This window comes from Triticum aestivum, chromosome 6A (genome assembly GCF_018294505.1).
Source record: "Triticum aestivum cultivar Chinese Spring chromosome 6A, IWGSC CS RefSeq v2.1, whole genome shotgun sequence".
Classification (NCBI taxonomy): domain Eukaryota; kingdom Viridiplantae; phylum Streptophyta; class Magnoliopsida; order Poales; family Poaceae; genus Triticum; species Triticum aestivum.
This window is the reverse complement of record NC_057809.1, coordinates 588,706,760-588,727,745: the sequence shown is the minus strand read 5'-3', so window position 1 is coordinate 588,727,745 and position 20,986 is coordinate 588,706,760. Positions and strand designations below refer to the sequence as shown.

Here is a 20,986-nt window from a genome sequence, read left to right as displayed (position 1 = left end):
AGAAACATATCCTTTTTCCACTAAGGATAATTTTGACCGCTGTCTAGTGATCTACTCCTAGATCACTATTGTACTCCCTTACTAAACTCAGTGTAGGGTATACAATAGATCTGGTACACAACATGGCATACTTTATAGAAACTATGGCTGAGGCATAGGGAATGACTTTCATTCTCTTTCTATCTTCTGTCGTGGTCGGGCTTTGAGTTTTACTCAATTTCGCACCTTGTAACACAGGTAAGAACTCTTTCTTTGACTGTTCCATTTTGAACTACTTCAAAATCTTGTCAAGGTATGTACTCATTGGAAAAACTTATCAAGCGTCTTGATCTATCTCTATAGAGCTTGATGCTCAATGTAAGTACCTTCATCGAGGTCTTTATTTGAAAAACTCCTTTCAAATACTCCTTTATGCTTTCTAGAAAATTCTACATTATTTCCGATCAACAATATGTCATTCACATATATTTATCAGAAATGCTGTAGTGCTCCCACTCACTTTCTTGTAAATACAGGCTTCACCACAAGTCTGTATAAAACTATATGCTTTGATCAACTCATCAAAGCGTATATTCCAACTCTGAGATGCTTGCACCAGTCCATAGATGGATTACTGGAGCTTGCACATTTTGTTAGCACCTTTAGGATCGACAAAACCTTCCTGTTGCATCATATACAACTCTTCTATAAGAAATCCATCAAGGAATGTAGTTTTGACATCCATTTGCCAGATTTCATAAAATGTGGCAATTTGCTAACATGATTCGGATAGACTTAAGCATCGCTAAGAGTGAGAAAATCTCATCGTAGTCAACACCTTGAACTTTGTCAAAACCTTTTTCGACAAGTCTAGCTTTGTAGATAGTAACACTACTATCAGCGTCCGTCTTCCTCTTGAAGATCCATTTATTTTCTATGGCTTTCCGATCATCAGGCAAGTCAATCAAAGTCCACACTTTGTTCTCATACATGGATCCCATCTCAGATTTCATGGCCTCAAGCCATTTCACGGAATCTGGGCTCATCATCGCTTCCTCATAGTTCGTAGGTTCATCATGGTTAATTAACATGACTTCCAGAACAGGATTACCATACCACTCTGGTGCGGATCTCACTCTGGTTGACCTACGAGGTTCGGTAGTAACTTGATCTGAAGTTACATGATCACCATCATTAGCTTCCTCACTAATTGGTGTAGGAGTCACAGAAACAGATTTCTATGATGAACTACTTTCCAATAAGGGAGCAGGTACAGTTACCTCATCAAGTTCTACTTTCCTCCCACTCACTTCTTTCGAGAGAAACTCCTTCTCTAGAAAGGATCTATTCTCATCAACAAATATCTTGCCTTCGGATCTGTGATAGAAGGTGTACCCAACAGTTACTTTTGGGTATCCTATGAAGACACATTTCTCCGATTTGGGTTCGAGCTTATCGGGTTGAAGTTTTTTCACATAAGCATCGCAGCCCCAAACTTTAAGAAACGACAACTTTGGTTTCTTGCCAAACCACAGTTCATAAGGCGTCGTCTCAACGAATTTCGATGGTGCCCTTTTTAATGTGAATGCAGCTGTCTCTAATGCATAACCCCAAAACAATAGTGGTAAATCGGCAAGAGACATCATAGATTGCACTATATCAAATAAAGTACGGTTATGACGTTCGGACACACCATTACGCTGTGGTGTTCCAGGTGGCATGAGTTTGTGAAACTATTCCACATTGTTTTAATTGAAGGCCAAACTCGTAACTCAAATATTCGCCTCTGCGATCAAATCGTAGAAACTTTATTTTCTTGTTACGATGATTTTCCACTTCACTCTGAAATTCTTTGAACTTTTCAAATGTTTCAGACTTATGTTTCTTCAAGTAGATATACCCATATCTGCTCAAATCCTCTGTGAAGGTCAGAAAAATAATGATACCCGCCGCGAGCCTTAACACTCATCGGACTGCATACATCAGTATGTATTATTTCCAACAAGTCTGTTGCTCGCTCCATTGTTCCGGAGAACGGAGCCTTAGTCATCTTGCCCATGAGGCATGGTTCGCAAGCATCAACTGATTCATAATCAAGTGATTCCAAAAGCCCATCAGCATGGATTTTCTTCATGTGCTTTACACCAATATGACCTAAACGGCAGTGCCACAAATAAGTTGCACTATCATTATTAACTTTGCATCTTTTGGCTTCAATATTATGAATATGTGTATCACTGCGATCGAGATCCAACAAACCAATTTCATTGGGTGTATAACCATAGAAGGTTTTATTCATGTAAACAGAACAACAATTATTCTCTAACTTAAATGAATAATAGTATTACAATAAACATGATCAAATCATATTCATGCTCAACGCAAACACCAAATAACATTTATTTAGGTTCAACACTAATCCCGAAAGTATAGGGAGTGTGCGATGATGATCATATCAATCTTGGAACCACTTCCAACACACATCGTCACTTCACCCTTAACTAGTATGTGTTCATTCTGCAATTCCCGTTTCGAGTTACTAATCTCAGCAACTGAACTAGTATCAAATACTGAGGGGTTGCTATAAACAGTAGTAAAGTACACATCAATAACATGTATATCAAATATACTTTTGTTCACTTTGCCATCCTTCTTATCCGCCAAATACTTGGGGCAGTTCTGCTTCCAGTGACTAGTGACAAGTCCCTTTGCAGTAGAAGCACTTAGTCTCAGGCTTAGGTCTAGACTTGGGCTTCTTCACTTGAGCAGCAACTTGCTTGCTGTTCTTCTTGAAGTTCCCCTTCTTCCCTTTGCCCTTTTCTTGAAACTAGTGGTCTTGTCAACCATCAACACTTGATGCTTTTCTTGATTTCTACCTTCATTGATTTCATCATCATGAAAATCTCGGGAATCGTTTCCGTAATCCCTTGCATACTATAGTTCATCACGAAGTTCTATAACTTGGTGATGGTGACTAGAGAATTATGTCAATCACTATTTCATCTGGAAGATTAACTCCCACTTGATTCAAGCGATTGTAGTAACCAGACAATCTGAGCACATGCTCACTGCTTGAGCTATTCTCCTCCATCTTTTAGCCATAGAACTTGTTGGAGACTTCATATCTCTCAACTTGGGTATTTGCTTGAAATATTAACTTCAACTCCTGGAACATCTCATATGGTCCATGACATTCAAAACGTCTTTGAAGTCCCGATTCTAAGCCGTTAAGCATGGTGCACTAAACTATCAAGTAGTCATCATATTGAGCTAGCCAAACGTTCATAACGTTTGCATCTGCTCCTGCAATAGGTTTGTCACCTAGCGGTGCATCAAGGACATAATTCTTCTGTGCAGCAATGAGGATAATCCTCAGATCACGGATCCAATCCGCATCATTGCTACTAACATCTTTCAACTTAGTTTTCTCTAGGAACATATCAAAAAATAAAACAGGGGAGCTAAATGCGAGCTATTGATCTACAACATAGATATGCTAATACTACCAGGACTAAGTTCATGATAAATTAAAGTCCAATTAATCATATTACTTAAGAACTCCCACTTAGATAGGCATCCCTCTAATCATCTAAGTGGTCACGTGATCCAAATCAACTAAACCATGTCCGATCATCACGTGAGATGGAGTAGTTTTCAATGGTGAACATCACTATGTTGATCATATCTACTATATGATTCACGCTCGACCTTTCGGTCTCCAGTGTTCCGAGGCCATATCTGCATATGCTAGGCTCGTCAAGTTTAACCTGAGTATTCTGCGTGTGCAACTGTTTTGCACCCGTTGTATTTGAACGTAGAGCTTATCACACCCAATCATCACGTGGTGTCTCAGCACGAAAAACTTTCGCAATGGTGCATACTCAGGGAGAACACTTATACCTTGAAATTTAGTTAGAGATCATCTTATAATGCCACCGTCGATCTAAGCAAAATAAGATGCATAAAAGATAAACATCATATGCAATCAAAATATGTGACATGATATGGCCATGATCATCTTGTGCCTTTGATCTCCATCTCCAAAGTACCGTCATGATCTCTATCTTCACCGGCATGACACCATGATCTCCATCATCGTGATCTCTATCAATGTGTCGTCACATGGTCGTCTCGCCAACTATTGCTCTTGCAACTATTGCTATCCATAGCGATAAAGTAAAGCAATTGTTTGGCGCTTGCATCTTATGCAATAAAGAGACAACCATAAGGCTTATGCCAGTTGGCGATAACTTTAACAAAACATGATCATCTCATACAAAAATTTATATCTCATCACGTCTTGACCATATCACATCACAACATGCCCTGCAAAAACAAGTTAGACGTCCTCTACTTTGTTTGTTGCAAGTTTTACGTGGCTGCTACGGGCTGAGCAAGAACCGTTCTTACCTACGCATCAAAACCACAACGATATTTTGTCAAGTTAGTGTTGTTTTAACCTTCTCAAGGACCGAGCGTAGCCACACTCGGTTCAACTAAAGTTGGAGAAACTGACACCCGCCAGCCACTTGTGTGCGAAGCACATCGGTAGAACTAGTCTCGCGTAAGCGTACGCGTAATGTCGGCCCGGGCCGCTTCATCCAACAATACCCTGAACCAAAGTGTGACATGCTGGTAAGCAGTATGACTTGTATCGCCCACAACTCACTTGTGTTCTACTCGTGCATATAACATCTACGCATAAAAACCAGGCTCGAATGTCAGTGTTGGGGAACGTAGTAATTTCAAAAAAATTCTGACGCACACGCAAGATCATGGTGATGCATCGCGTTAGCACAACGCGGTTGATGTAGTCATATGTCTTCACGATCCGACCATCAAGCACCGAACGCACGGCACCTCTGAGTTCTGCACACGTTCAACTCGATGACGTCCCTCGAACTCCGATCCAGCCGAGCTTTGAGGGAGAGTTTCGTCAGCACGACAGTTCGGTGACGATGATGATGTTCTACCGATGCAGGGCTTCGCCTAAGCACTATTACGACATGATCGAGGTAGATTATGGTGGAGGGGGCATCGCACACGGCTAAAAGATCCAAGAGATCAATTGTTGTGTCTATGGGGTGCCCCCCTCCTCCGTATATAAAGGGGGGGGGGAGGAGGAGGGGGCCGGCCAAGGGGAGGAGGCGCGCCCAAGGGGGGGCAATCCTACTCCAAGTAGGTTTTGCCCCCCTTTCCTATTCCAACTAGGAGAAGGGGGAAGGAGGAGGTGGAGAGAAGGAAGGAGAAGGGGCCCCGCCACCCCTTCCCTTTCCCAATTCGGATTGGGGCAAGGGGGGCCGCACGTCACCTCCTGCTTCCTCTCCTCTTCCACTACTTGGGCCCATGAGGCCCAATAACCCCCGGGGGGTTCCGGTAACCCCCCGGTACTCCGGTATATATCCGATAACCCCCGGAACCATTCCGGTGTCCGAATATAGTCGTCCAATATATCAATCTTCATGTCTCGACCATTTCGAGACTCCTCGTCATGTCCGTGATCACATCCGGGACTCCGAACTACCTTCGGTACATCAAAACACATAAACTCATAATATAACTGTCATCAAACTTTAAGCGTGCGGACCCTACGGGTTCGAGAACTATGTAGACATGACCGAGACACGTCTCCGGTCAATAACCAATAGCGGAACCTGGATGTTCATATTGGCTCCTACATATTCTACGAAGATCTCTATCGGTCAAACCGCATAACAACATACGTTGTTCCCTTTGTCATCGGTATGTTACTTGCCCGAGATTCGATCGTCGGTATCTCAATACCTAGTTCAATCTCGTTACCGGCAAGTCTCTTTACTCGTTCCGTAATGCATCATCCCGCAACTAACTCATTAGTCACATTGCTTGCAAGGCTTATAGTGATGCGCATTACCGAGAGGGCCCAGAGATACCTCTCCGACAATCGGAGTGACAAATCCTAATCTCGAAATACGCCAACCCAACAAGTACCTTTGGAGACACCTGTAGAGCACCTTTATAATCACCCAGTTATGTTGTGACGTTTGGTAGCACACAAAGTGTTCCTCCGGTAAACGGGAGTTGCATAATCTCATAGTCATATGAATATGTATAAGTCATGAAGAAAGCAATATCAACATACTAAACGATCAAGTGCTAAGCTAACGGAATGGGTCAAGTCAATCACATCATTCTCCTAATGATGTGATCCCCTCATGTCTATGGTTAGGAAACTTAACCATCTTTGATTAACGAGCTAGTCAAGTAGAGGCATACTAGTGACACTTATGTTTGTCTATGTATTCACACATGTATTATGTTTCCAGTTAATACAATTCTAGCATGAATAATAAACATTTATCATGAAATAAGGAAATAAATAATAACTTTATTATTGCCTCTAGGGCATATTTCCTTCATGTAATACTATAACATGGCCATTTCTCTTTCTTTATTGGTCACGTGGGAGGGCATTTTCCTTTTCCAGCCTGGGGTTTTTCTTTTCTTGTCATTCCGTTTTTCTGTTTTCTTTAAATACTTCTGCCAAAACAAAAAAATAAACAAAAAGTAAAAAACAACACAAGCCAGCCCAAATCAGTCAAGCTCACAAAAAAGAGAAGACAGAAGGCAACCGAGCCCACAAACTAGCCCAACAAGTGAACAACGGAAAACCAACGGCAGAACCAGCGATCAAACATGGCGATCACACGTGGGTGACGTCATTCAACAAGTGAGCGAAGTCTCAGTCGACTGAGGCCTAGACGGTCACATTTTCAGTTGCTTCTAAATGATCCCATGATCATCGAAATTGAAGTTTCCGTGACCAAGTTATGCTTGTTTTAGTATCATGTCATTTGTTGTCCTCGGATATTCGGTACAAACCGGAGCTCCGGTGTCCTGGGACTAGAAGGTGTCCAGAAAAATGCTTCTCTAGGACCAGATGACCTCGATGTGGCTGTCTACCTCTTGGCTTGGAAGTGTTTAAGAGATGATGTTACTAGGTTTGAGTGTCGGTGTTGGAGATGCCCTTAGTTTTATGTAATCTCATGGCTAATTATCGGTATCCAAACAACCACTTAGCTAATTGAGCTAGCTCATGAGCTACCGTATTGCAACCCCCCTGTTGCAATCACTAGATTCCCCACACGTGAACGATCAGAAACTTTCATTGATTTGAGAATCGTATATTTATACAGGAATTTGAGTCGCATCGAATAGGCTCCTCTACAGATATATGCGTCGGTACGACGCTTGAACACTAATAACCGACTAATGACAGTCGAAATGATGGTTCGCTAATAAGTCTAACAAAACACTCTCCAAATTCCACTTCTTCCTTAACCATAGTAGCATTATTAGTACCCACCAGAATCCCTCCCGACCTACCTCTGGATGGTGAAATATTCCAATCAAAACTTTCCTGTCCACCCAACTCAGACAATTCTACCGAATTAAACTCAGTTTCCATTGTCTCTTGGATGCCCACAAAGTCAAGACTGTTTACATTGATATGATCTTTGATAAATTTCTTTTTATCCTTATCACCAATACCTTTACTATTCCATATTAACCCCCTCAACATTTTTATAATTACCCTCTTTTCTCTTTTATATCTTTTTCCTCAAAAAATAGAAAAAAAACTGACCCGAGTGAAGCAGAAGGTAGGGAAAAGGGAATATTTCAACTAGTGATTATTCTTCCTTTTCCTGTTTCCAACGCAACTAATGACAGTGCCTAATGACGGTTTGCTAATGACATCCTTCGTAACTGTCGGTTCGTAACACAAACAACCACTTAGCTAATGGGGCTAGCTCATGAAGTCATGAGCTACCCATATTGCAATCCCCGTTGCAATCACTAGATTCCCCACACGTGAATGAAATTCGGTTGCTGCTCACTCATTCAAATCTCTTTCACTTTTTACAGAATTCACAAGTCTCGTACAGTTGAACGCCCCGCCGCTTCCCCTGCTACCCAAAATAACTCTACCGTCAGCTTGCCCGAAACGCAGTGAGCTCCAAACCCAACCGGAGCCCCACGGCCCCGCCCCAAGGGGACGGCACACGGGGCTCGCTCGCCCGCCCCACGGCTGTACCGGCCGGCCGACCGGCGCGGTCAGAAATGGGTGGACGCGTCGCGTCGAGCGGGATAGTGAGATAGCCGGAGAGCTGGTGGCCGCGCTGCAGATAGGACACGGAGGCGTGGAGGCTCGGAGATTGGGTGAGATGGGGATTGGCTCCGGGGTGACGAGATGAGGGGGCGGCCTCTGGCCATTGGTTCTGGTTCCCTCTCGGGATGCCGCCAAATCCCCTGAGCCCCGTCGCTCTCCCCCGTGGCCAGCGCGCCCGCCCGCCCGCCCGCGCGTACACTGCACTGCGGTGCAGCTGGGGACGCTCTGCGCCATTGGTTTCGTACCGTCCAGACCTTCTCTACTGACTGGAGTTTACTAGCACTTCAGTTATTGAAGGTTTGGAAACCTCTGTCAGTACGGTTCAAGTAACGCCCGGATGAATCTATGATGAATTTATTACTGTGCTCTCTCACCTTGTATTTAGCCTGATACAATTTTGACATCACTAGTTCTTTTAATCGAGAGAAGGAGAAGAAGAAGACATCACTAGTAGTTCTTGGATCCAACATTTTCGTGGCGTACGTTATTCGTACACGGATGGCGGTAAAAGAACTCTCACCCGCGTTCTAGAGCCCCTCCAGGCGCCGTGAATGGAAAACCTGCAAGTGGATAATTATGCGCCATGAGTTTTTTCAGATAAGCAAAAGTTGCTCCAGAAGAACCGGCGAAATACATGTCATCGCACATGAGAAAGTAGAATTAACAAAAAAACACCATTCTTTTCGCCATATCAGCTCGTTTCTAATGTTAGCCACTAATCACTTGCACAGACACATGAAACTGCACGCACACACTCATAAAAACTTCACCATTTGGCCGACAGAAGACTCGTGCCCAGCCTCCCCTGCTCTCTGTAACCACAACATTTTGCATCCACTATTCCTCTTTTATTCCCAGACTGGAGTAATCTCAACATTCTATCCACTATTCATATTCACTCGCTCGCTCCCTTTGCTGCGCTCTTGTCCTCTTCCCACTCCGCCTGCGCCTTCAACTTCAGGTTCACAGAGCCAGTGGAAGCTGTTCAGCTCAGCTCAGCTAGCTAGCTCGTAGCAGCATCTAGGCGCTGCTATATATCACCTTATCCTCTCTCTAGCCCACCTCTCTCGCTCGCTCGCTCGCTCGCTCCCTCGCTATCTCCTCTCCTCTTCACCATCTAAATGCCAAGAGCACGGTAGCTACCTTGAGAAGTTCAGATTCTCATTCCGTTGGGAATTTCGGGATAGAAACTGCAAGCGAGCCGTCGAGGTTTGTGGAAGCAGCAGCAGCAAGCTAGCGTTGCGAGGGCCGGGCGGGCGGCATGGCGCCCAAGGCGGGGAAGGCCAAGCCCAAGGCCAAGGGCGACAAGAAGAAGAAGGAAGAGAAAGGTGCGTGCGTGCGCTAGTTGTAAACTCGATTCTCCTACTCTGTAGAATTCAAATCTTTGCTGAATTGCAAGTTCAGAAGATGATGAGTTTTTGCCGATTTTCAATCGGTTCTGAATGATTTTGTTTGTGAATGAACGTACGTGTAAATTGATGCAGTTCTGCCGACGGTGCTGGACGTGACCGTGGAGGCGCCGGACTACACCCACCTCACGCTCAAGGTGAGAAGACCGACCGCCCCGCCCCGCCTGGCTAAGCTTATCTTCTTCCCTCCACGAGGTTTTACGTGGGGAGAGGAGAGCTCCATCAGTTACGGCCCACGCGATATATACGCCTTTGGCATTTTCTTATCTTCCTTTTGCGCCTGCGGCCGTGCATTCCTACCGTTTGTCCTTCTTCCGCTATGCACAACAATCTCATCACGTGCTTAGAATTCACGCTCGTATTTACACGTTCACACAAAAAAAAACCACGGAAAGATTTAAATTCGGGGCACAAACTCTGCCAAACTCTATGTAAAAAGGAGCTCCCAAATTTCAAAACAAAATGGTCCACAAAACAACATCCGTGCCATGCATGCCAGGTGGAACACCGTACAGTTGGAGCAGGTTAATTAGAGGTCCAAGTGACTTCCGAAACATTTTTGCTTAGTTTTGACCCAGTTTACTAAAATTAACCGAGCAACTCTCTTTTTGCTTATTCCCGCAAAAAAAACCTCTTCTGCTTAATGGATGAATTGATGAAACAAACTTTTTGCCTCGGTTTAAACAAAATCACCATCGGAGTAATAATAAGCTAGTAAGAGAAATGAGCAACCAATGCATATGCGCCTTCTTGCACTTTCAGGGCATATCGACGGACAGGATCCTCGACGTGCGGAAGCTCCTGGCCGTCCACGTGGACACCTGCCACATCACCAGCTTCTCCCTCTGCCACGAGGTACACGTCACAGACCCGAGCGGCTGAAAACTGCTTCAGAGTTCGAGCCAGCTGACAGGCTGTACTTGTTACGTGGGCACAAATGCAGGTCCGTGGGCCCCAGCTCAAGGACACGGTGGAAATCGCCGCCCTCAAGCCCTGCCACCTCAGCATCGTCGAAGGTAAGGACGAACCCGCGAATAGCGCGTACGTCGAGGGCCAAATCGCAAAAACTGCGCGCTGACACGCTCCGTCTCGCAATGGCGCCGCAGAGGAGTACACGGAGGAGCTCGCCGTCGCGCACGTCCGCCGGCTGCTCGACGTCGTCGCCTGCACCACCGCGTTCGGGGTCAATAAGCCCGAGCAGAAGCCCGCGCCCGCCACCGATGCGGCCGCCGAGGCCGCCAAGCCAGGCTCGCCCGGCGCCGTGGTCGCCGGTGGCGGCGGCGGCGAGGAGCCCATGTACCCGCCGCCGAAGCTGGGGGAGTTCTACGACTTCTTCTCCTTCTCCCACCTCTCGCCGCCGATCCAGTGTAAGTGCCAGTGCTAGTCATTTTCTTCTTCTTCTCTCTGTATTTTTCTAGCACATTTCGTACAGGAATGAGTAGTAGGTTCGAGTTGTATTTGGAGAACAAAATTCTGTTAGGTTTTTCCATTAATGTGATTGTGATCCATTGCAGACATCAGAAGGTCGACGCGCCCGTTCGTCGATGACAATAGAGAGGAGGACTTCTTCCAGATCGATGTGAGGTTCCTACTGAATATTGTTACTGATTCGATGATAATATACAACAGTGACAACTAATAGTAGCTACTGTCTACTCTTATGTCAACTGTGTTGAATGTACCAGTAGATTTAGCTCGTCATATGAAAATTGTAGCCATGAGTAATTCAGTGTTGTCAGTATCACTGTAATGTCTAATGGTGCCAAGGTTTTCAGCGTAGCTGTATAGTATCAGTTGCAGTTATAGTTCGCTGCCTTGTATGTTCTTGAAAAAAAAAACGTTCGCTGACTTCGCTTGAGTTTGGTGCCGGTACTCAGGTGAGGGTTTGTAACGGGAAGCCAGTGACGATCGTGGCATCCCGAGCTGGATTCTATCCGTCAGGGAAGCGAGCACTCATTAACCACTCCCTTGTTGGGTTGTTGCAGCAGACGAACCGTGGATTTGAGGCAGTAAGTAAAATATTGAGCTTGTTTACTTTATTTCTTATCAATGGTTGATCATTAATATGGAAAATGTGTTCCAAATCTGCAGGCTTACAAGGCTCTTATGAAGGCTTTTGTTGAGCACAACAAGGTGAGATTCGCTAATGCTTGGTTTCTAACCAAAAATAATAATAATTAATCAGATGTGCTTCAACATGTTACACTTTCAGAATTTGAACCAATATTTTTGGGCAAGTGGGGGCGTATGCTAGTTTGCATCTAAAATAGAATTCACAACTGCAATTTGGAAGTTTGAAGTTTGCTCTTTAATTCTCATTTCTTTCCAGTTTGGAAATCTTCCTTACGGATTCCGGTCAAACACTTGGGTCGTTCCCCCTGTTGTTGCGGATTCACCATCAGTGTTCCCACCCCTTCCAACAGAAGATGAAACTTGGGGTGGCAATGGGGGTGGCCTGGGAAGAGATGGGAAGCATGACCATAGACCGTGGGTGAAAGAATTTGCCATCCTTGCTGCAATGCCTTGTAAAACAGCTGAGGAAAGGCAAGTCCGAGACAGGAAGGCATTCCTACTCCATAGCTTGTTTGTAGATGTTGGTGTCCTTAAAGCTATTGCAGCTATCCAGAATTTGATCCCCGATGACAAGAGTTCACATGAAAAAACAAATGGCACAGCAAGTTCAGTTCCGCACACACAACAAATTGGGGATATGAAAATAACGGTAACAAAAGACAAAGCAGATGCAAGTTCTAAGTCAGATGTTAAGTTAGATGGAAGTCAGGCTCCAGGAGTATCTTTTGATGAGCTTGCTAAGAGGAACCTGCTGAAGGGAATCACTGCTGATGAGAGTGCAACAGTACATGTAAGATCTTTTCTTCGATACAGACGATTACAGGATGCTTATATTGATTTTTTCTGTTAACTAAAGAAGTATTTCAACTGGTCTACAGGATACTGCTACTCTTGGTGTGGTTGTTGTGAAGCATTGTGGGTATACAGCTGTTGTCCAAGTTCCGTTGGATGCTCAACTGACAACCGTTGTTCCAGCGCAGCAGGACATTCACATTGAAGACCAGCCGGAGGGAGGTAGCAATGCTCTCAACGTCAACAGGTTAGTACTGGGAACATTTACATGGTGTACGGTTATTTTCTTGTGTTTATTTAACAACATGAGTTCGCCCAATACCAATTCCAAGTCATTTACTTCAGCTCCCATGCACTTGGTCCTTTTTTATTTTATTTTTCTGCCACTGTATTGGTTAGATAAAACCAGCAATGACCGCTTTTCCCTTTGTCAGCTTAAGGATGCTGCTTCAGAAGTCATGTGTTCAGTCACCTGGAGCAGTTCAGCGGTTGCACAGTTCTGATCCTGAAGAGAACGAGGCTACCACAAATTTTGTCCGGAAAATAATTACAGATAGCATGCAGAATCTTGAAGGTGAGGCTCCAAGAGAAACAAGACCAATCAGATGGGAGCTTGGTGCTTGCTGGGTACAGCATCTACAGAATCAAACTTCTGAGAAGGCTGATGGTAAGAAAAGCGACGAGTCTAAGGATGTTCCTACAGTAAAAGGCCTGGGAAAACAATTTGGTCAGCTTAAGGAGATCAAGAAGAAGTCAGATGACAAGAGTGGAAAGAGTGCGTCCACAAAAGATAGTACTTCGCCAAATACAAACGATGCACATTCAGACAACACTGCCAGCACAAAGGAGGATAAAGAGGCTATTCTGCAGAAAGCGCTAACAGAAGCTGCTTTCCAAAGACTAAAAGAATCTGAGACTGGACTTCATGCTAAGGTTTTTCCCTCATCATGTTGGCATTGGAGTTTCCTTAAATATTTTCAGGCAAAATGAACTAATTTTGTACTAGATCCCACTTCTCCAAACAACATCACACCAAGTAGATGTCCAAACGAAATTTTACATTAGTCCACGGGTGACCTTGCTGTGACTCAACTATCATTGTAGTTAGTTTCTTCATAAATTATGTTTCTCCCTAGCCCCTCATCAGTTAGTGAAGAATTTGCCCATTTGTTGATTGTTCTGTTGCTACAGGAAACATACTGATATGGTACTCTATGTCGGTGGCTTTTATGTCTCTCAACACGCTCTTCCCATTCTTTAACGTTATAGTATGCTTTACGATCAGATGTTTTTGTGCAGTCCCCCGATGAATTGATTGAGATGGCATACAAATATTATGATGATACTGCCCTGCCAAAATTGGTAATATACTGTACTCATGTAGCAGCTACAATAACGTATTACGGGTGGCACATTATTTTGACTGTCATCCTTATCCTGTTATCAGGTAGCAGACTTTGGCTCACTTGAGCTTTCTCCTGTTGATGGAAGGACATTGACAGATTTCATGCACACCAGAGGCCTCCAGATGCGCTCACTGGGACAAGTGGTACATACTATGTAGTTCGGTCAAGTTCAAGAACATATCTTCATCTATCTGAATAAATAAAAGAACATAAAACATCTTATAAAAATCACAACTGAAGCACTCTTTTATTTTGCTGTGTTTCAGGTTGAGCTTTCTGATAAGCTCCCGCATATACAGTCACTGTGTATACACGAGATGGTAGTTCGAGCATTTAAGCACATAGTTCGTGCAGTTATTGCAGCTGTCGATGATATAAATGACATGGCTCAATCAGTTGCATCATGTTTAAATATATTGCTGGGACCATTTCCAGAAGAAAATAATGATGTCAAGTGCCGAGAGGATCATAATCTCAGGCAGAAGTGGTTGGAGGTCTTTTTGATGAAGAGATTCGGCTTGGCATGGAAAGACGAATATAGCCTTGATCTAAGAAAGTATGCCATTCTTCGTGGCCTCTGCCATAAGGTAATAGTTTAGATGTCACATAACTTGTTATTTTTAGGTTCAACGATTCTGATTATTCCTGTTCACTCCTGGAACCATGATTCCAATAGGTAGGACTTGAGCTAGTTACTAAAGACTACGACATGGATACACCACATGCATTCAGAAAGTCTGATATCATCAGTATTGTTCCCATCTACAAGGTAAATTTTAAACTTATGAAAACTGCAAATGCCTGAGAAATGCATAAATAATTAATGGTTATTAACCATGATCTATTATCTGCAGCATGTTGCATGCTCATCAGCAGATGGTCGCACCCTGTTGGAGTCATCCAAGACTTTCCTGGACAAAGGAAAACTTGAGGATGCTGTTAACTACGGCACAAAGGTATCCTGATCATACTATTACATCCATACGTTATGATTTCTTAAACACTACGCTAACTACTTCATACAATCTGGACATGACTGTATATGATGGTGCAGGCTCTTGCAAAACTGGTTGCTGTTTGTGGTCCGTATCATAGAATGACCGCAGGAGCATACAGCCTCTTGGCAGTAGTGCTTTATCATACTGGGGACTTCAACCAGGTACCAAAATTTTGGGACCTTGCTGCTAGTTCTCTTTCACAGTATTCAGTAACACTGCCTAGCCTAATTTACATGAGCATTAGCTTATGTACAAACATTGTTAATTCAAGGAATCACACTAGGATTCTAATTTTTTTGGGGGTATTATAATTGGAACAAATGCAGAATCATTTTGGCAACACTGAAATGTGATGATCATGTGGGATCTGTAGATCATAAGCTGCTTTAGTGTAACAAATGCAATAATATTGCTCATCTGAGTGACCTGGAGCTGTCATGCACTTGTCACACGTTTAGCTTTTTAATGCATATAACTATCTGTTAGTATCCCCTGTTGCGCTGTGTTGTGGAGCTGGCTTTATAATTCTTGTTGCTCTTTGGACCAGGCAACTATCTATCAACAGAAGGCTTTAGATATTAACGAGAGGGAACTTGGACTTGATCACCCAGATACTATGAAAAGCTATGGAGATCTTGCTGTTTTCTACTATCGCCTGCAACATACAGAATTAGCACTAAAGTAAGTGCATGCTGTAATTTATTGAAATTGCATGCTTAGTAGTTTGTTTTTGTCTCAGTTACCTATAATTTGTGTATTCTTCTTCCTGTGTTAACAACCTTATGTTCTGATTTGTATATTTCAGGTATGTGAATCGTGCCCTATATCTTTTGCACCTGACATGTGGCCCGTCTCACCCTAATACTGCTGCAACTTACATCAACGTTGCTATGATGGAAGAAGGGTTGGGTAATGTCCATGTAGCACTCCGTTACCTGCATGAGGCGCTAAAATGTAACCAACGGCTGCTTGGTGTTGATCACATACAGGTATGCAACTCAACCTCCCCTTGTGTTTCAGTGTGACTGTATGTTGCGCTCTGGCACATACACTAGTGCCCACTTACAAGGCTACACTGAAAGCTCATCTTTATTGACAGACGGCTGCTAGTTATCATGCTATTGCTATTGCTTTGTCTTTAATGGAAGCATACTCGTTGAGTGTCCAACATGAAAAAACCACTCTACGAATACTTCAATCAAAGCTCGGATCAGAAGATCTTCGGACACAGGTAATCAGAAATAAAATGCTTCTGATGGTGAATTCTTCCACTTAGTCTTCAGTTTTTTTCCCCAATAATCTGCCTTTCTCATAGCAACAAGGAAATCTGATGACCCATATTTTCCACAGGATGCTGCTGCCTGGCTGGAATACTTTGAGTCCAAGGCACTAGAGCAGCAGGAAGCAGCACGCAACGGTACTCCAAAGCCTGATGCTTCAATAGCAAGCAGAGGCCATCTGAGGTAGACGACATAATAGCTTGTGATAGCTAAATATTTTCATTGAAGAGATGGCAAAGATTTTTTTTTGAGTCGGTTTGCTAGTGAACATCAATATTGTGAGTGTCAACATGGATTCTCAATAAAGTTTAATAGAAGTGATGACCTGATCCAAAGTGGAAACTTTTATCTTTATAGCTGTTCGGTTGGAGACAGTGCAAAAGGAAGAGAGTCTACTGAAAAATCTAAATGCATGGCTGTATTTACTGAATAATCAATTTTGAATACTGTCTGCTTCTTCAGTATGGATCTTATATTGTCCTTTTGTCAGTGTATCAGATCTTCTAGATTATATCAATCCAGATGATGAGCTCAAGGCTAAGGAAATGCAAAAGAAACAAGCCCGTGCTAAGGTAAGTTCATCATCAGGACCTTTCTATATGTTGTCTTATCTCTCTAGTGGTCATCCTCATGCATTTACATTATGTATCGTAGATAAAAGGTCGTATCGGGCAAAACCCATCTGAATTAGCCGATGATGAAGATCAAAGGAGCCCTCCACCTAACAGTGACCGTTCATCAACTGAGAAGGAAAACTCTGAAGTCAAAGAGAAATTAACTGAGAAGAAAAATTCTCAAGTCAAAGAGAATGGAACCATTGTTGAGCATGTGAAAGTGAAACTGGAAGAGGAAAAACCAGGTAACACTGTGGTCCACATGCCTCAAGATGACTATACTGAAGAGAACATATCTGAGGAGGGGTGGCAAGAGGCTGTTCCAAAGGGGCGTACCACGGGGAATCGCAAAACTGGTGCAAGTGTGAGGAGGCCAAACCTGTCAAAGATCAGTACAAATGCCATCAATAATAGTGAGAATGGAAGATACAAAGGCAGAGTTCCATCCAACTCTTCCCCTCGAGTTTCACCTAATGAGGCTGCAGCTTCTGTTGCTTCCAGCCCTCTTGCAAAGAAATTGGCGAAGAGTTTGAGCTTCAATTCCAAAGCAGGTAATCCTACTATCTCATCAAACAGTGGGGAGAATTCACCCAAACCTAAATCCATGGCAGCAAGCTTAGCCACCACCCCTGCAGCTGCCAAGGTGATGCCATCTGCAGCACCAATTGTCAGTCAAACAGTAAGGAAGTCACTGTCATACAAGGAAGTGGCAATAGCTGCACCAGGAACTCTTGCCAAAGCGTTGAATGATGTGCATACAGAGCAAAAGGATGCAACTGAACCAGCTGTAAATATTGAAAGTGCCAAGGCTCCCAAAGAAAGCAATGTTCGCCCTTCTGAAGAGAAAAATGGGGCAATACAAGTGTCACCAAAGGATAATAATTTGCAAGTATCAAAAGCAACAGATGAGCACAAATCTCCCAGTTCTGATACTGAACAAGCCAATGGTTTGGTAGGATCAAATCAAGCTGAGAAGACCTCAGATTCAGCAGAGACATCTACAGAGAAGAACCAATCACCAGCAGCACTAGCGGACGTCCCAAATGAAGAAGCAGCAACTTTGACTGAGGCAAATGATTCTTCCTCCAATGATGATGAAAGAGGTCCAGGAGAGGATAATCAAGAACAGCTGTCTAGTGGGGCCGAAAATGAGAAATCTTCACCATCTGGAAGTGAAAAGAATGATTCACCAGTAGAAGGTGCGAAAGAGACAGCCAGTAAACTTAATGCTGCCGCTGCTCCATTCAGTCCAGCCACCGTGCCAGCTTTTGGTTCAATGGCCGTACCAGGTTTCAGAGAACACGGAGGACTATTGCCATCACCAGCCAATGTGCCCCCAATGCTGGCCATCCCTCTCCGTAAGCACCCTCACCAGTCTGCAACCGCAAGGGTCCCTTATGGTCCACGTCTAGCCGGAGGGTTCAACAGATCAGGGCACCGGGTGCCTCGTAACAAGCCTGTGTTGCCGAGTGGTGAAGTTCTTCCAGAGGCAGCCACATCCCCTAAAGTGATGAATCCTCATGCAGCGGAGTTTGTGCCAGGTCAATCTCGAAGTCCTGATGGCCATCCATCATCTCCTAATGAACCTCTGGCATCGCCAGCTGGTATTCAAGCATCACAGGATGGGCTTCCATCATCTCCAGATAGTACTGTCGAGTCACCCAAGACTGCTTCCCCACAAGTGTCTGAAACTAGTGAGACTAGTCCTGAAGGAAATGATACATCTAGTGGAATTGATGTTGAAGCTGAGACTGAGAGCAAGAACACGGAGGAGAAGAACAACCATGTGGAATGTGAGGACAGTGAAGTGAAGCCTGATGAAACTATAGTTTCTGGAGGTGCTGAAGTTGATGCAACGGCCCCGATAGATGCTCAAGATGATGCTTCAGCCCCAAAAGATGCTCCAGATGATTCAAGCGTGACTGAAAAGCCGAAGTCCTGGGCTGATTACAGTGATGGAGAAGTCGAGGCCGTTCAGGTTGCGAGCTGAGAAAAGGTGGTCTTCTCAGCCTCTCAGGTAGTTACAGGAAGTTTTATTCATACACAGATGAGCCCTCCTTACGGGCTATAAAAGTATGCTAATGCAAACTGACACGCTGCTGTTTTTGCTGAAAGGAGGAGATGCTGGTTTTCTCGTTAGAGAATTAGTTGCTTTCTGATCTATTTCATGGTTTCTAGTACCTATTTGTTTCTGCCGCCCTGCACGGCTGCACCGGTGCTATGGTATTGCAAGGGTTCGCATTGCCATGGAACTTTAAAGGTCTTCCGAGTGTCCAACTGTCATCATAGTGACCTTGTTTCAGCTTGCTTTGTCATTGCAAAGGAGCTTGTGAAGATCAGAGAGGTGGTAAACACGCCATCGTTCCCCACATTTTGCTCGGCGTTTTCATTTCCTTTGTCGATGAACTGGACACACTGCCGACTTGACATCTTTGTACGTAGTTATTTCTTTTGAATTTTGATAAATTAGACTGTTGTAAAGAAAATCGATACTTCCCTGAGCAGGAAGTTTGTATCAAGTGTCCCTGTAATCAGGTTGTTGCTTTTTGGACAATTTTGCTTGTACAAGAATCCATGAGACGCCGATCCATTTTGTGATTATTACTCAATTCAATTCTATTCGAAGAATAAACATGCCAGTGACACTCTGCTTCAGCAACTAAAACAAAAGGATAGCAGCATTGTGTCAATGAAAAAGACCAATTATCTTTTGTACAACGACTGAGAGAAAAGGATCATTGAGTCTATCAAGAAGGCCAATGGGTCTCTGCTGCAGCGACTTGCTGGAAAAGATAGTGCCGTTGGGTCTATCAAAAATATCAATGGTGAGAAGAATAATATCATCAAAAGGCTCCCAGCTTAGGGTGGGATAATTCACTACATATTGAATCTTCAATGACAATGCAGCTTCAGCATATAGTTACTGAGCTGGACATAACTCTTCTTAATGTGCAGAACATTTGCGAGTATCTTGACCAGAACACAGTTCTTGCTACTGAATATCTGCAGTTCACTGGCACATATCCATAGGATCCAGAACCAAGTTTCCCTGATGATGAAGAGTTGCCATCCACGGGCTATGGAAGCCCTGAACATGTACCTTATATGAGGAGCTCTCTAGATGAGGAGATCTTTTTGACAGTGAGGACAAGTGCTCTGCGGAGGTCCCACGATGATCACCGATTCTACATTACCACCTCATCATCATGACTATCTGAATGATCGTTTGGTACTTCCAGTTAACCATCTTAGTATATGTAACCTCCGTGCATTTGCTTTCTGATGAGATGCAATCGATGCCCTACTATGCAGCACCTCCTCCTATACTAGACTTAATTATGTAAATATATGGTGTGTACTGATACTCTACTATGCAATCCCTCGTCCTAGCAAACTTATATGGTGTGTGTTTTCTATCTTGATCAGAGATAATTATCTTAGGTAAATAGTGTGGTTCACAACACTGCTATTACGTGTGTGTGAATGCATTTTATGTACAAACTTTATTTTTTGTTGAGCGGTCATCAACATGATTTATAATTATATGTCCACAAAAATTCCCAACATCAAATGTGCTCCCAACTCTATCATATTTGTTGGCCGACCGTTCGGCGGTCAACGCGCGGCTTGCCGCGTCCCTTATCTAGTTGGCTTGAAGCTATAGAAGACAAGTGCACAACATCAACTCTTCATCTATGTGTGTCTTCAGTTTGGGTTTTTTCAATCAACGCTACATTTTATCAGCGGCGGTTGCTGTTCTGGTTTGCTGGTCCTATGGGGTCTGAACACAACGACTTCCCAACTGTCTACTGTAATAAATTTTGGCCGACTCCGGCGAGGGAGGAGTAATGATGGTGGCGCGCCTTTAACTCGCTTCAATGTTTATAGTCATCGCTAGGTGGTTATGTTCATTGTACTGCTATGATTGAAGATGAATAGGTAGAAAGGTTTCCCGCAAAAAGAAAAAAACGCGCACAACATCAACGAGCTAGCCAATTACAGGTGGACAAAAAAGCCCTACCAAAGCCCCGATGTAACAGGCTAGCATTCCCATTTTCTTTTAAATGGAGGCAAACGTTTTGCCTCATCCATTAATTGAGCGGAGAATAGAGTTTGTTACATAAGAACCCTTACACAGTATGGGAATTAATCTCCAAAATAATTGACCCTGGTTTCTTTGCACCGGCGGTGACCTAAAGGTTTGCCTCACAAATGATAGTGTTGAACAAAGTTGACGGTGGAGCACTCTTGTGACGAAACACCCGGGCGTTCCTTTCATTCCAAAT

General features: G+C 43.7%; 1 protein-coding gene across 2 annotated transcripts; it reads left to right on the top strand.

Annotated features, from left to right (window-relative positions):
- The first annotated feature begins 9,075 nt into the window (after positions 1-9,075).
- On the top strand, positions 9,076-19,301 carry LOC123128742 (protein TSS). 2 transcript variants are annotated; one of them, XM_044548832.1, is made up of 24 exons: positions 9,076-9,456; positions 9,613-9,674; positions 10,300-10,392; positions 10,481-10,553; positions 10,644-10,904; positions 11,052-11,116; positions 11,415-11,546; positions 11,629-11,670; positions 11,867-12,400; positions 12,489-12,649; positions 12,837-13,335; positions 13,702-13,764; positions 13,850-13,951; positions 14,075-14,395; positions 14,485-14,577; positions 14,663-14,764; positions 14,863-14,967; positions 15,354-15,487; positions 15,612-15,795; positions 15,906-16,037; positions 16,157-16,269; positions 16,577-16,658; positions 16,741-18,717; positions 18,816-19,301. In XM_044548832.1, the coding sequence occupies exons 1-23, from the start codon at positions 9,390-9,392 to the stop codon at positions 18,688-18,690; spliced, it is 5,370 nt and encodes a 1,789-aa protein (XP_044404767.1). In that variant the 5' UTR covers positions 9,076-9,389; the 3' UTR covers positions 18,691-18,717; positions 18,816-19,301. The 2 variants fall into 2 exon arrangements, with proteins under 2 accessions (XP_044404767.1, XP_044404766.1); XM_044548831.1 differs by having other exon boundaries at positions 16,741-19,301.
- The last annotated feature ends 1,685 nt before the right edge of the window (positions 19,302-20,986 follow it).